The 16,467-nt window shown below is 57.2% G+C and overlaps 2 protein-coding genes across 2 annotated transcripts in view; both read left to right on the top strand.

Annotated features, from left to right (window-relative positions):
* Positions 1–16,467, top strand: part of MOCS1 (molybdenum cofactor synthesis 1) — a 918,787-nt gene that overhangs the window by 597,660 nt on the left and 304,660 nt on the right. The window lies entirely within an intron of this gene.
* Positions 144–14,518, top strand: KCNK17 (potassium two pore domain channel subfamily K member 17). The gene is made up of 5 exons (XM_084966957.1): positions 144–561; positions 3,605–3,719; positions 7,913–8,073; positions 8,578–8,752; positions 13,793–14,518. Exons 1-5 carry the CDS (start codon positions 289–291, stop codon positions 14,098–14,100), a joined length of 1,032 nt encoding a protein of 343 aa, XP_084823083.1. The 5' UTR covers positions 144–288; the 3' UTR covers positions 14,101–14,518.

Here is a 16,467-nt window from a genome sequence, read left to right as displayed (position 1 = left end):
CCCACAGGAAGCTCTGACCCTCTGGGCCCCTTCTCTTCCAGTGCCTGCAGGCACCCAGCAGCCCTTCCCTTCTCCCTAGATGGGCCTGGGGGCGGGACACTCTGCACATGTGAGGCGGAGCCAGATACCCTCCGTTGGGGCCCCTTTTTGTCCCTGGGATTGGAACGGCTGTCACATTCCCTGGCACTGCCTGCCCTACTGAGAAAACTGGGCACCGACAGGCATTGTCTAGAGAAGGGACCAGCCGAGCTCCTTCCTAGCCCTTCCTGTCCACCGCAGGTCTGGTCCATGGCTCTGGGCTCCAGCCTCCCCGCCTCTCCCGCTGCGTGCAGACAGAGAGCCCGCGAGGCGCCTGAGGGCGGGGGCCGGGGGTGTGCAGTGCCTGGCACATTGCTCCTGCTGCTCGCCTACCTGACTTACCTGGCCCTGGGCACCGTCGTGTTCTGGCTTCTGGAGAGCCCCGTGGCCCATGACTCCAGCAGGAGATTCTGGCGCGACAAGTGGACACTGCTGCAGAACTTCACGTGTCTGGATGGCCCGGCGCTGGACTCGCTGATCCGGGTCAGGGGCGGCCTGGGCGCTCGGGGGGCGGGGGGAAGGGGCTGGCGCAGGGGAGCACAGGGTGCCCGGGCAGGGGGCGAGAGGGCAAGCGTGGCTCCGGTCAGGGCAACACCGGGAGCAGTTCTCCAAAAGAAAGTGGAGGGGATAGACGCGGGGACCAGCGGGGCCGCGCGTTGCCAGGTGGGGACCAAAGAATTGGGACGGACCGCGAAGGAAAGAGTCCGGCTGCCTCGAGCGGAATGCGCAGCACGGCCGGGGGGAGTCAGGGGTTAGGGGACGAAAGGGCATGACCCGGCCAGAGAGTTGCGTGGCTACCGCATCCGAATGTAGGATGAGGACGACAGGGGGCGCGCTAACCTGGTCCAGAGCTGGCAGGGCCGACAAGGTCCGGGCAGCGTAGGGGCAGCGGGCGCTGGCCGGCTTGGGAGGTGGGTGGCGAGAGAGGGTCGACCTGGAACCGCACGGCACTGCGTTGGGGTCGGACCGCGGACGAAGGGCGAAAGGGCAGCCCTGGTCCCTTCCACACGAGAAGCAGGTGCAAGTTTGCGAATTGGGGGCGAGGACAGCAGAGGGCGCTGGGCGTTGTCTGAGGATGAGCAAGGCGGTGGGCCCTTGTCGTCCAGGAAGAAAGGGGATGCAAGCCGCGCTTGTGCCCACCCCTCATCCCGCACCAGCTGAGTGAAATGGGACAGAGGTGCATGTGCCAGGGTCTGGGGCCCCGGAAGCACGCAGACCCGGGTCTGAGAGAAAGAGGGCAGCGGACACAGGGACGTTTGTGGCTGAACCCGGTTTTCTCCGAGTCTTAGGGCATGGAGGCTGGACGCACTGCCCCAGCTGACCTGGAAGAGCTGAAGGGGGCAGCTGGTGGGAGAATGCAGAGGCCAAGAGGACGGAGGCTGCTGGTGCTGGAGGGTGGACCAGGGGAAGGAATGGGAAGGGGGGCAGGCTGGGGGGTTCTTTCCAGCTGGTTCTCACAAGGAATGGAGGTCTCCTTCACCTCTGGGCAGGCGACACAAGACTGGGAGATGTGACAGAAGCATCAGCTTCCAGGGCCCTCATGTGGCCCACGGGCGCAGACAGCTGTGCCCCAGCCCAACGTCCCTGTTCTGCAGTCCCCATGCCTCCTCTGGCGAGGGCCAGGCCTGTGTCCCAGAATCACCAGCCCAAAGCCAGTCCCCAGAAGGTGGCACAGAATGTTGGGTGGGAAGAGATGGGACACTGGAGCCAAGGTGGAGCCTTGAACCCCTGGAACCTGGCCCTGTGGTTAGGACAGTCTCAGCTAAGAACCGAAAGTGATACCTCCACCCCCGCCTCTAAACTTCTGCAAGTACAGCCCGACCACCTAGCCCTGAGGGCTGTGTCACACTCCCCTGAAAAAGGTGGTGAACTTCAATGACCAGTCCCTGGGCCCCAGGAACATGGCGATGGCAATGGAATGGGAATAATGGGAAATGCTTCCGTGTGGCACTGTGTCAGGCACTGTTCCTAGTGCATTCACTCATTTCATCACGACCTACCTCACAGGTGGGTGCCATTATTATCACCCCCATTTTAGAGATGGGAAAATGGAGGCTCAGAGGTTCAATACAAATGCAAAGCCAGGGCGCTGAGGCTGTCAACCACCACCAGCGCTGTCTCACTGCAGATCTGCGTATGTGGGTGTTTCCCAAGGTTCCCCACAAGGCCCTCATCTCTGCACACATCCCCTCCACCCCCTCCTGCTCCGCCTCCACCTCACCCCCTTCCTCAACCCCCTGGGGCTTCAACCATCCCCAGGAATAAGGATGTGAGGTCTCCAACCCAGATCTCCCCTCACAGGGCAGCCCTCAAATTCTGCCAGGGTCTGGAGCATGCAGCCTCCTCCGCCCAGCCCTGCTTGTTCACCTGTTCTCAGTCTCTGTCATTGGCCTCACGTCCACACAGCTTTATGGTGAGCTTCGACGCTTCCCTCACTACCCACACCAAATAGGGCCAGAGGCCTGGGTTCTCAACATCTCCTCTCTGTGCCTACAGGACCATGCTGTGCCAGGAGGCAGGCCAGGCCCTCTCCATCACTCATCCCTGCAGGTCTCTCTCCCTGTGTGGTCTGCCAACATCTTCTATGCTGCCAGCTGCCCCAGAGCCCACCAACCTGAGCTTGCCTTCCCTTTTCTCAGAGACCTTGGGCGAGGCCTGCCCTTCCATCCCTGGCGTGGCAGAGCCAAGCATGGCTACCTTTCAGACGCCCTTATTCTACCTCCCAGGCACAGTCCTTCCTCCCAGCTTTTGCTCCTGAGGCCGCACTTACCTAAATGTCCTCCACCAGGAATGGTCCTCTCTGCACTTCCAGGAAGTACCACTAAAACATCACCCCCTCCATGAAGCCTTCTGCCCCTATCCCCATCAGAGCGAGTACTTCTCTCCATTCCTACAGCATTATAGTTGTAATCATGATGCTGATGGCAACTGCTAACCCTTCCCATGTTCCAGGTACTATTCTAAGTCTTCACACCTCACACGTCGTTAAACCCTCAATAACCTAAGAAGTGGGTGCCCTTAGTATTTCCATTTTACAGAGAAGGAGACAGAGGCACAGAGAAGTTGGGTATCTTGCCCATGACCCTGCAGCTGCACTGCCTTCATGCCTAAAGTTGCATTGGATCGGGGTTAATTAAGTGTCACTGTCCCACTGGGGACATCTTCAGGTCCCCTAATACCCCATGTGCAGGGCCTGACCGGCACCTTGTTGCAAAAATAAGAGTGAGCAGGGGAAGCGCTTTACGTGTAGCAGTAAACACGCTTCTGGACACTGTAAGCATCCTGGTTCTTCCGGCCAGTGAGACATCCGGGGCAGGCCTGGACTCCAGGGTAAAGATGGGGGAAGGAGCTGTCCCCCTAGTTGCTGACCCTGGGGAGCCCCTGGTCAGAGGAGAAGAGCTTCCTTGTCCGCACAGGCTGGGATCAGCGTGGTTACAAGTGTGTGCGCATGAGTGCAGGTGTGTGTTTGGGTGCAGGGACCCCATTGCCCCACAGAGCCTGGTGGTCACCACAGCCTCTCCCTCAGGGCATTGTCGAAGCCTACCAAAATGGGGACATCGTCCTTGGCAACACCACCAGCATGGGGCGCTGGGAGATTGTGGGTTCCTTCTTCTTCTCCGTGTCCACCATCACCACCATTGGTAAGAGCGGGGTGGGGCTGGGGAAGGTAGGCTGGGAAGGGTGGCCTCCCCTGAGGGACAGGAGACCTGCTGCTTTCGGAGGGGTTATTGAGACCCCCGTGACTCCGAGTGTGGTCAGGCCTGGCAGCATGGGCACCACCCGGGAGCAGAACCTCGGGCTCCCCACAGATGTGCTGGATCTGCATTCCTTCAGGGCTGCGGGAGGTTTGTGGGGCTGCTCTGGGGGCTTCTGCCTCACACAGCCTTTCAGGAAGCAGAGGGTCCTCATGCAGCAGTAGAGACACTTCTGGACACTATATGTGGCCTGCTCTCCAAAGCCAAGCCCACTCAATCCGGAGCCTGGGATGGGGGCTGGGGGTGGGGGAGGGAGTAAGGGGAAGTTGGGAAGGAAGGTGGGGCAGAAGTTCAAAAAGAGCCTTTGGGGGTTCTCCTTGTGGCTCAGCGGGTTACAAACTGGATTAGTGTCCATGAGGACTCGGGTTCAGTCCCTGGTCTCGCTCAGTGGGTTAAGGAAGGATCCGATGTTACTGTGGCTGTGGTGCAGGCCAACAGCTGCAGCTCTGATTCGAACCCTAGCCTGGGAACTTCCATGTGCCACAGGTGCGACCCTTAAAATCAGCCTTGGGTAGAGGCCATCTCCAGAGGCTTCTCTTCAGCTCTCTAAGGCCCCCCTCAGGGGCCCCCACCACCATCCTCCCCCTGCCCCCTTCCTCCCTCACACACAGGGACATCTGAGCCAGTCCTCCCTCCAGTTTCTCTAGCCCCGTGCTCAGGAGAACAGAGGTGGAGCTTGCCCTGGGAGGGTGCCTGGGGGCTGTTGTGAGAGGAAGAAGAGTGGCCCAGATCCTTCCAGCTCTGAAACCCAGGAAGCACCTCTAGTGGCGCCGCCCCGTCCCCCTGCCCGGCGCCTGGCCTCAGAGCCTGCATTTCATGCTATTCACCACCAGGTGGCAGGCCGACACCACCAGTGGCCACCGCTCCCTGCAGGAGCCAGGATGCTCTCCCCAGGAAAGCAGTGCCCCAGCCGCTGTCCTCCCCAGAGTGGAGCCAGGCAGAGGCACCCAGAGGACTCTCCATCTGGCTTTAAATCTGACAATACTTCTTGGAAAGCCTCAGGCTTTCTGGGGTCTTGGGCAGAACTCCACCTTGAGGCAGGCATGCTTGGGACGCCCCACAACTCCACTGACCCTGTGCCCCAGAAGGATAGGGCGGGAGGTGTTTATTTATCTGTACACCCCCGGGGGCCTAGTACTAAGCCTAGCATACAGTGGGTGCTCAACAAATGCTGGCACATCAATGAATTCCCAAATACCCAGTCCATCAGCATTTATCGAGCTCCAAGGCAGCAGCAGACACTAATACCTGATGGCTGTGGGCCACACCTCCCAGATATGTGGGGGTCTTTTGTCTCTGAACCCCACAACTCCAACACATTCCACCCCACGGTCGTGACTTCAGCCCATTAAATTTGGAGTTTTGCAGCCTCTCTCTTCTCAGCTCTACCATTCCTAGCGTGGACTTTGTCCCTGTCCCTTCTCTTCACTCAGTCTGGGCCAGCTCAGAGGGTGAGGAGGGCCCAGGAAGGGGTCCCCACCTTCCTCCACACGCCTGGTTTCCTGCACCAGGCACAGTCAGGAGTACTTTCACACTTGAGAGCCCATCCTGTCCATATGGTCCAATCTCCAAGAATAAGGCTTCTTCTTTTCATGGCACAGATGGGGAAACTGAGGCAGAGACGGTGAACAATGTCTTCAGGATCACATAACGAGTAGGCGATAGGGTCGGAATTTGAAACGCAGCCAGGGGCCAGCCTTGCCTTTTCCAGCAGCACCTGCCCTCAGAGGTCTCCAAGGCTGGGCAGGAATTCTAAACAACAGGAGGAAAGAGATGGCCATTCCAGGGTGGACAAGAGGGAAACTTAGGACTCTGCGATTCTGGCCACACACACACACACACACACACACACACACAGAGGACATGCAGAGAGAGGAGGGGAGAGGGGAAATGGTCCATGTGGGAAACTCCACAAGGGAAGGAAAGGGGTTCCGAGAGGCACACACAGCAGAGGCTGCCTCCTTGCACCCCTGTTACCCTGGGACCAGCGCCCGGGAAGGGTGGTACTTTCCAAGCACTGGAGTGAAACAGGGTCTGACAGGCAGGTGGACAGGCCAGAGCCCGGAAGTCATTCATCATCTGTGAACTCCATCCCCGACTTGTGTGTTTATTCACTCAGCTGTCCATCTATCCACTGGACTGATGAAAAGACCAAGGACCTAATGGGGGCCAGATAATTTCAGATGCTGGAAATGCAGTAGTAGTGGGCAAAGCTGGCAAGTCTATGCCCATGGAGGGGGGGGGTTAACTTCCTACTGTGAGGGAACTTGTGATGGGCTGACACCTCCGTAGACAATACTCAGCTGTGGGGGGTGCTTAGAGCAAAGTAAAGCCGGGTAAGAGGTCTAATAGTGGTGGGGAGTGCTGTTATTGATGGGGTGGCCATTGAAGGTGTCGCTCTAACTGTAACATTGAAGCAGAGACATAAACAAAATAAGGAAGTGAGTCATTAGTCATAAGTCAAGTGAGGAAAGAACCTTCCACAGCAAGTGCAAAGGTCCCGAGGTAGGAGCATGACTGGTATACTTGCAGAGCGAAAAGGGGGACGGGGTGGCTAGAAGTTGGAAATGAGGGCTGACTCCAGAGAAGGTGCAGGGGAGCCAGGCCCTCCGTGTGTCCTAAGTCTGGGCTGGGAACGTGAGAGTTGACAAGTGAGAAGTAGCCAAGGCCCCAAGCATACAACAGGCAGGCGAGGGGTTTTGCTGACATCTCCTGATTCTGCTGACCGAGGGCTGGCTGAGGAGAAAAGCCCATTTCATGTCAGCCTTTGAAAGGCACGGCCTCCACGGGGTCCTTTCAGACCTTGACTCTAACTGCCACCATCTTCTGGGCTAGAACTGACTGAAAAGATGCCCTGGACAGACGATGAGATGTGGGAGCCACGGCTGGAGGGGGGGGCGGGTGAGGAGATTTACCAAGAGAGTTGCCCCTTCCTGGATGCCAACAGAAGGGAGAAGGTGGATGGGCTCTAGAAGAGGCCTCTGATGGCCTCGCACCAAAAGCTGGTTCCGTGGGGCTTGATCTTTCATTCATTCAACAAACACTTTTGCAGTACCTTCTGTATACTAGATGCTTGCAAATTCTACAGCACACCTCTCTTGCCTCCTTTCATCCTCTCGAGACTCTGCGAGGTAGGTGTCATCATCCCACATCACAACCACCACCACCAGGGCGATGGAGGTGAAGGAAGAAGGACCATCCAGGCTGATCGAAGCCTCTTAGCAACACCTCGCTCTCCCCTAGCCTCTCCCTTCCTCACCTTCATGACAGAGGCCCCCGCCTCCACCTCCCCGGGGTCACCTGATGGTCCTGGGTCACCTGAGAGTCCATCACCTGCCCCTCCCCCCCAAGGGTTTGGGAGGGAGCCCAGGTGTGTCAGCTCCGGCCTGCCTTCGAGAAATCAGATGTGGAAGAGTTGTACTGGGGAGGCCTGGGACAAGCCTTTGACGGATAAAGAGGGAGCGGAGAGAGGGCGAGAGCCTCAGGCAGCGAGGCAGGTCTGGCACCTTTGACAGGAGAGAAGAAAGGCCTTGAACAGGAAGAGCCCAGGCTGCTGCGTGGCTCCTGTAAAGGCTGGGCCAGGCAATGGGAGCCCCCAAGCAGCATGGCCTGTTAGAGGGGTCCTGCGTCTGGCGGGGATGGCCCCGCTTGGGTGCCCCCGCCACACCAGAGCCACGTGACTGGAGACGGCAGGCCCTGGGCTTAAATGGTGCAGTGGATCCCAGGGGCGCAGTGGCCCTGGAGGCTCTACACCCTCGCGTGCCCCGCCCCCACCCCCCTGTGCGCACCCAGCACCCAGGGAGGGAGCGAGTGAAGCCGGGACAGACAGACGGACTTCTCTCACTTCGGGGTGTGAGCTCATGCACGCTGCTCCTAGAGCTTCGGGCCTCTGGTCTGAAGTGCCCGGCCTCCTCTCCCTTCCGAGGGGTGGCTGAGGTGACACTGAGGGATGCACGTGTAGGGCCCCGCCCCCCCAAAGGAAGGCGGTGATGCAGCCCCGCGGCCTGGTCTGGCGCAGCTTGGGAACCGGGACCCCTGAAGATGGAAAGACCTCCTGAATCGTCCCCATCTCGCCTCAGGCTACGGCAACCTGAGCCCCCGCACGATGGCCGCCCGCCTCTTCTGCATCAGCTTTGCGCTGGTGGGGATCCCGCTCAACCTCGTGGTGCTCAACCGACTGGGGCATCTCATGCAGCAGGGGGTGCACCACTGCGCCCGCAGGCTGGGGGGCGTCTGGAAGGTGAGGGGGCCCAGGGGAGCAGGGGCGAAGGATGAGTCCCTTCTAGAATGAGGCGGTGGTCTGATGGTGGTCAGGCAGTCATTGCCTGGATGGGGGGCAGGGGGGAGAAGGGGGTCTCTGGTAGAAAAGGATGGATGGGGTAGGATAAGGGGGCCGGGGAGGGGTCACTAGTGGGAGCAGGGAGTACTTCTGGGCACTGGGGCTATTGGCGGGAGTGTGGAGGCATTGGGATCTGCCCCGAGTGGGGGTCTTCGTAATAAAGGAGCATCAGTGGGGGAGACACAGTGGGACCTGATGGGTAGGAAAGGCACAAGGCAGCCAAGGACTGGGCCCGGAGCCTGGAGCACAGGTGCCAGGTGGAGAGGCCCCAGTGCACCCCCTTCCTACTGGGGGGAGTGCCCACCCCGCCTCCGGCTGGGCATCCCCCAGGCCCTCTACTCCCCAGTCCCCGCCCCACCCCACCCCACCCCCAGCCCTGAGTAGAGGCCCCACGTGCACCCACAGGACCCAGCCAAGGCCCGGTGGCTGGCAGGCTCCATCACCCTCCTGTCTGGCCTCCTGCTCTTCCTGCTGCTGCCCCCACTGCTCTTCGCCCACGTGGAGGGCTGGAGCTACCTGGAGGGCTTCTACTTCGCCTTCATCACCCTCAGCACCGTGGGCTTCGGTGACTACGTGATTGGTGAGAAAAACAACCCCCCCCCCGCCCCCCGGCAGGAGACCCCCCACTCATCTGCTCCTGGCCTGTGTCCCCTTGGCACCTGCTGTGTGCCAGCTTCCTTGGGGGGCCCCCGGGGCCCAAAGTCCAGAGGACACGGGCTTCGGCAGATTCAGCCTGTCTTTGTGGTGTGATAGGGCTAAGGCCACCCAGCTGCAAAATGACAACTGGAGTTTGAACCCAGCGTTTCAGACTGTAAGCCACGCTTCTGGTCATTCTGCCAAACCCGAGAATTCCACAGGCACCTATTATTCTTAGAGCTCACCAGATAAAAGGGTGCCCTGTCCCCCATCCATTCTTTTCCCGAGGATATTCCCTCCCCACTTCACCCCACCCCCATGAAATGCCAAATTCTTACTGTCCCTGGGCTGAGGGCCACGTAGCCCACATCACCACCCAGGAAGTCAGGCAGAAGAGTCTGGGAGAATCAGAAAATCCCAGCCCCCTCAACCCCCATTGGAAAAGTTGGCCCCCAAACTCTGTCAGTAAGAAAGGGCTGCGTGGTCCAGAGGGTCCAGGGTGAGGTTTAATCTGTGGTCACTACCTAACGCAGGCAAGACAAGGGCCCCAGAAACATTTGTCCTTGCAAAATAAAGCTGAGGCTGATGCCCAGCAGGTGGCAGCAGAGGGACATTCTGTGGCTGCTCCTCAGCTCAGCTTCATCCCACCCGCTCCCATCCGGCCCCAAAGGGTCACCCAATGATTAGTGACCACTGGCACTGCCACATGCTAGCCTCAAGGGGTTCTGTGCCCTCCCTCGGATCCCTGGCCCTAAATCTGGGAGGCGGCCCTGCCCTTCTCTCCATCAGGGGCAGAACCCAGCCTGGAATATTGAAGTGAGGTCCAAAGTAACCAACAGCTAGCGCATTAAGCAATCAAGGGTGATGACTGCCACCACATTTTAACTGAGCAGACAGATGAAGCTCAGAGAGGCCAAGCCACTTGCCTGCAATTGCACAGCTAGTAGGATTCTGATCTGTTTGACCCCCAAACTCTTACCCTTTCCAGACCACCTCACATATCCCCTCTCTGGGCCTCAGTGTTCCTGTCTGTAAAATGAGGGGTTGGCCTGGGTGATGGCTGAGACCCCCTCAGTGCTCCTGGCCTGTGTTCTTGCCCAGGAACAAGGCTCCAGTGTCAAGGGCTCCTTTCTGATATCCTCCATCCTGGAAGGGAGGCTGTTGCTCTGGAAGGAAATCTTTGGGGCAGTTTCCTCCCCGTGGGCCATGCTTCCACTCCTGCCCTTGGAGATGAATGGTGTGTCTGAGGACAGCTGAACCCAGCATCCCCAGGGACCACAGCTGCCCCCCTCACAGCTCAGAGAATGTGTTTGGGATCTGTCATCTCTGTTCCCACTGCCACTTCCCTAATCCAGTCAAGGCTGTTGGGTAAGGCTGGATGTGCAGGTTGGGCACTGCACAAATCTAAGGGGTTGCCATTCCCCCTGAGCACAGTGAGGATGGCACCCTTGGGTTGGTACAGCCTCTGTCCTTGTCCCCCTTGGTTCTTATGACTTGTGAAAATTAAAATGCTAAAGGGAGGGGTGGGGGTTCCCCGGTGGTCTAGTGGTTAGGATTTGGTGCTTTCAGTGCTGCAGCCCAGGTTCAAGCCCTGACCTGAGAACTGAGATCCCACATCAGGCACTGCATGCCATGGCCACAAAAAAAAATAAAAAACCTACAAGTGCTATCATGTCACCTGCCAGCTTCTCTGAAAACCTTCAGTGTTTTCCTCCTGTCTTAGGACAGAGTCTAAAAGCCCATGACTCAGTCTGCGAGGGCCCTCTCTGTGACCAGCCCTGCCTCCCTCCCCACCTGCACACTGGACACAGGCTGCCCTGAATACTCTTCCGACAAGCACAGCTGTAGCAGCCCCACCCCAGGGCTGTGTGATCTGATGCAGGCAAGTGAGGGCACATGTGGTCACTTGCCACGAGGCACTGAGGCCGCTCAGTGGGAGTGTTCTGCCTGCCAGTCCCTCTGGACTTAGCGGGCCCTCGTGGGTCTGAGTTAGTGTCTGGTGGAAAGGGCTCTGGGAGGCCCGTGCCCCCATGGTCCAGCCACAGAGTGGCCCACAAGGTAGCAGGGATCCTGATCAGCCTTCCTCACTTCTGCAGAGATGACTGGCTGGATGTCACTGCCCTGCCCTTGATGGTGGCAGAGGCCTGGCCTCCCACTTCCAGGGTGCCTGTGTCTAGAGAGGGCTGCCCCTCCAACCCCCTGCCCTGCTTGGGAGCCTCAGGACATCCTCCCAGAGTGTCCTGTGACCCTGTAGAGTCTTCTTCAGGCAGCTTCTAGGGAACCCTGCTCTCAGCTCTTCCCATCCAGGACCAAACTGGGAGCCCTCGTGCTCAGCGGACACTGAGAGGCTATAGTTGGGGGTCCCGTTCCCACTTCTTCTCCCCCCTCCTTGGACCGGGCACAGAGAACAGTGCTTTGTGGCAGGGACAGCTGCTGCAGGACCTGTCAGATCACACAGCCCTGGGCTGGGGCTGCTACGGCTGGGCTGGTTGGAAGAGTGTTTCACGGCAGCCCGTGTCCAGTGTGCAAGTGGGGAGCTCAGAGTGGGGAGAGAGGCAGGGCTGGTCACAGAGAGGGCCCTCGCAGACTGAGTCATGGATTTTTGGACTCTGTCCTAAGACAAGAGGAAAACACTGAAGGTTTTCAGAGGAGCTGGCAGGTGACATGATAGCACATGTAATGCAAGGGGAGATAAGGACTGCAGCTGCACCAATCCATGGGTGCCATATTCATTTGCTCATGCGAATAACAATGCCTCAGGGTTGTGCAGTGCCCAGCCTGCACAACCAGCCCTCCACTGCCTCATCCACAGACCCAGAGAGGGAAAGCAGTTGATTAAGGTCATAGAGCAGGCAAGCCAAGGACAGGTCTAGGAGAGACTCCCAAACCAGGGATCCTCCTACATATATGTTCTAGAATCTTCCACAGCTAAGAGGAGACGACCCACCCTCACTTCTTCCCCATGTCTCTCAGCCTTCTTTGACCTCTTTCTTGGATGGGAAGGCTGAGGTCCACCCCCAGACTCTGGCCATCCACTGTCCCATGTCAGCAGCCACAAGAGCTGTTGTCTTCATAGCTGCTCCTCTTGGTCCAAACGCCAAGGCCAAAGCCACCCCCAGGTCCCAGGTGCAGGCTCCTCCCACAGTGGATCTCACAGCCTCTGCTTCCCTGAATTGCATTTGCAGCTTAGTTGTGCGCCTTGCCAGCTGCCAGGTCTCCTGTCGCTTATGATTTTGGCTTAAAAAAAAAAAAAAAATGAAATAAGAGGGGAAAAGAATGCCTCCTCCCCTCCGTTGCCAGGAGTGAGCCGAGCTGAGCTGACGGATGGCAGGGGCAGAGAGTGGCTCATGGCTGATCTCATTTGGGACCGCCAGCGGAATGGTGGCCCGTAACCCAATCAGCCTAATCCAATCCTGGCTCCTGCCAGGTGGTGATGTCGGGTCCAGGGCTGTAGGCTCATCCCCAAGCCGGGGCCCAGGGAAGAGAAGTGGCCTTGGGGACAGCAGATCAGGATGGAGGGGGCACAGCGGGGTGGGAACTAAGACGGAAGAAATTGTCAAGGAAACAAGAGGCTAGATCTCTGCCCTTTGAATAATTCTGACCCAATGAGGAAGATAGACCGCAGAACCGAGGGAAGAACCAAATTATGGAGCAGGCTCTTGACGTAACTCATCTAAGCCTCCAGCGACCTCCATCTGTCCCCTCCCTTGGTCATGACCTATCCAGTCCTGAGTTGGGGCACAGTGGGGGGACCCAGTGGTGGAGACAACAACCCCCTGACAACAGGTCTCACATGCCAGTCCATTCGGAGCACTTGAGAGGCATGAACCCATGTGATAGTCACAACAGTCCTGGAAGGTGGACGTTCTTGTCTCCATTTGACAGATGAGGAAGCTGAGGCCCAAAGAGAGGAAGGGACTTAACCCTGCAAAAGCACATGGGCTGTGAGGGAGTGTAACACAGGGGCCCAGTCTAGTCTCTGGGGGGTGAAATCTGAGCCAAGATCCGAAAGGTGAGGAAATGAGCATTCGGAGCTGAGAGGACAGCAAGTGCAAAGGCCCTGGGGCAGGAAGGCTGATAAAGGAAGAAATGGGGAAAAGGTCAGAGTGTCTAAAGCACAGCCCTCCAGGGGAAGAAATGTGCACATCAAGGCTGCAGACCTAGATGGAGGGCAACAGGATGAGAATGTAGGATTTCTTCCTAAAAGCCAAGGGGGAGATATTCCTATCCCCATTTCACAAGTGAAGGATGTTCACGCAGATGAAGGTCACGTAACTGAGGCAGGATACAGACTCCACCAGTTCCACTTGTTCTCCCTAAAGTTCCTGACTTTCCATCAGACATGAGAAAACAAAACACAGAAATCGGCAAGCCACAGAGCAGGCATTAGAATCTCTTGGAGGGCTTGTTAAAACACATATTGCTGGGGCCACCTCCAGAGTTTCTGGTACAGTGTAGAGTGGAACCCAAACCAATTTCTCACAAATTCTCAGGTGATGCTGATGCTGCTGGTCCAGGGAACCTACTTTGAGAACCACTGAGATAGAGCACAGAGTCCCTCAGAAAGACAAAGAGGAATTTTAACTTTTTTTTTTTTTTTTTTTTTTTTTTTTTTTTTAATGCTGCACCCGAGGCATATGAAAGTTTCTGGGCCAGGGACTGAATCCAAGCTATGACAATGCTAGATCCTTTAACCCACTGCACTGAGCCAGGCACTGAACTGACCCAATCTGCTGCAGTCAGATTCTTAACCCACTGTGCCATGGCAATAACTCTTTTTTTTTTTTTTAACTTTAACTCAACTTCTAAACCTTAGAAGTCAATCCAGGAAGGCTTCCTAAAATCCTAGGGAGGTGACAAGACCAGCAATCTTGGACCAGTTTGGTCTTCCCACATTCTGCTCACACACATCAAGCCATGTGCATCTGTTTCGGTTTGGTCCTATTTCCCAGCTCTCTATCCTCTGACCTTGCTTCTCCCCCAGGGATGGACCCCTCACGGAATTACCCACTGTGGTACAAGAACACAGTGTCTCTGTGGATCCTCTTTGGGATGGCGTGGCTGGCCTTGATCATCAAACTGATGCTCTCCCTGCTGGAGGCCCCACGAGGATCGTATTCCTGCTACCGCCACAGCTCCAAGGGGAACTTCAAGGCCCAAAGCTGGAGGCAGAGCCCTGATGGGGAGACAGAGCCCCACTCCACGCAGCCAGGCTGCTGTCCAGAGGGGCCTATCATCATGCAGCATCCAGAACCCTCCACACAGGTCTCAGGCTGTGGAAAGGAGAGCTAGTTATATTCCAGTATTTGTTCCACCTTCTTCCCCAGCAATAAGATCCCTGATTTTAAGTTTGTCATTTGACCACCCAGACTAAAGTCTACATCATCTGTCTTCCCTTGAAGCTAGGTGCAGCTACATGTTTAAATTTCACCCAACAGGATACACAGAGAAGTATTCTGTGTGACTTTCAATGTGTGAGGATTGCTCCTCTTTATCACTTTCATCTTCCAGCTGGCTGCAATGCTGATTGGTGGCTGGCGCTCTGGCAGCCATACTGCACCATGAGGTAGAGACCATGCTTGAAACTGGTGACACAATTAGATGGAAAGTCTGGATTGCTGATGTTTTGCCGCTGTAACAAACTTGGACTGAATATCACCCAATTTCATTTTTATAAGAGAGAAATAAACATCAGTCTTATTTAAAACACTATTAATTGTGCTTTTTTGTCATTTTTAAATTAATCTAATTCTAATTCTGTGTGATACACACACCCAGAGACAAAGGCAGCAACGGAGCCTGGAGCGCACAGGGAAAGAAATCAGTCCCTCCCCAGGTAAGTTCACCCAGGACTGGATCGAGGGCTGCAGTGCAGGCCCCATACACCTCCAGAGATCTTCCAGATAAACTCACTGAAGATCTGCTAACTCATGGGGCTGATACAGCCCGCAGGCACTTTGGCTGGTAAATCGTCTTGCTGTCACTCACTTATACCACAGAAAAGCTCAAGTCGGGCCAGTGGGTTCCTCTGGCCTCAGCCTGCCCCACTGCCTTCGAAGGCTTCAACCATAGTTTGCAAAGCCAGATAGGGTTTGCAGAGGTCGCTTCTGCTTGCAGGGCATCTCACCCTAAGCATTTCTGTCTCTCACTCAGGTTGCTACTAAGTCAGCACACAGCCATGCAGTCCCCACAACACCCAGGTCCCCAAGCACAGCCAGGAGCCCCTGCCAGTACCAGCCAGCCCCTGCGGGTCACCTGGGGCAGCTGGATCCTTGGCCCCAGGGGGCCCTGCAACTCCGTTCCCCTCCACTCTTCTCCAGGTAGCATCGCAGGGGACCTGGGGGATTCTATGCAGCCCCTCCCTACAGATGAACCTCTCAGCCTCAGGGATCTCCTGGAACTGGATCAGGGGCAGTCTCTTGGCCAAGGAAGAAGGAGGACTGTTACACCATCCAGCTTGCACCATCTGGCCTGGTGCTGAGTGGACCAAGGCCAGACCCAGGAGCAATGACCACCAAGAAAAAGGCAGGGGCCGTGCCCACTTCTTAAGGCCCCCAGACCAGAAGTGGAGGTGAGGAAGAGATTGCTGGAGGTCTGGGAGGGTCATCCCTTACACTGAGCAGAATCCAGGAGGACCTTGCAATTCAAACCTGGGAGGGAGGGAAAGGCCAGAGGGCTGGGTGGGCCTCTGTGGGCCCAAGTCTGTCTTGCCTTGAGCCCCTTTCTCCTCATGCCCTGTCTCTCTAGAGACCCTCTCTCCCCGACCAAACCCCTCACCCGTGCACACCCTGCGGCTCGGAATGCCAGCCCTTCGGGAACTTACCTGCCGGGGGTGCTGTCGGGGGGCGGGGTCGGGACAGAAGGAGGTTTCTGATTGGCCAGTTCCTTACAGATGTCTGCTCCACCGCCAATGAGAAGAGTCACTGGAACTTAGCACAAATCGGGAACTGGGGAGGGGTAAGGGGGGGGCAGAAACACAGCTGAAGAGTCAGGGATTGCAGAGTAGCCCGAGGGCTGCTAAGGAGCTGTGTCGGGAACCATCTTGAGAGGTCTGGATGTGGGAAAGGCAGGAGAACAGAAAAAAGCCAACCTCGGGACAGAATCGTAGAGCAGATGGGGCAGTGAGGTCCTCCCCTCGCGGACAAGAGGGAGGAGAAGTGTGAGTGCGGATGCCAGGGAGCTGGCCGCAGTGTGCGGGTGAGGAACCACGTCCTTGGTTCACTCACACAACCTTGGCCCCTACGGCCTGGAGGAGGGAAAGGGGCCGCTCAGACCAGTAGACTGTGATTATTCAGCCTGCGGAGTTTGGAGCCAGCCTGCCTGGCTCACCCACCCGTTCTCTGATCCTGGGCAGATCATTTCTTTGCATCGGGTTTCTCTTCTGCAAAATGGAGATAAGAGCAGAGGTGATCTCCTGGGATTCAGTGAGTGACTGCAAAGTTCCAGAAGACTGCGTCAGTCCAGAAGAAGCATGGGGTGCGTGCCAGCTGCTGGCGGTCCACAGCAGGCCGGGTGACCAAGGCGGGAGGCGGCAATGTGCAGGCCAGCAGCCACGTGGCCAGCAGCGCCTCTGCTGACCCCTCTCCGAGCTGGGGCCTGGCCAGGCAGGCTGGGCTGAGCAAGTGGTGATGCAGGACTGAGCCGTGATGCTGCTGGCCA

Source organism: Sus scrofa, chromosome 7 (genome assembly GCF_054392235.1).
Source record: "Sus scrofa isolate SSC_HxYL_T2T_F1_AM1 chromosome 7, Sscrofa_HxYL_maternal_Yorkshire_Landrace_v2.0, whole genome shotgun sequence".
Classification (NCBI taxonomy): Eukaryota; Metazoa; Chordata; class Mammalia; order Artiodactyla; family Suidae; genus Sus; species Sus scrofa.
This window is presented reverse-complemented; position numbering and strand designations above follow the sequence as displayed.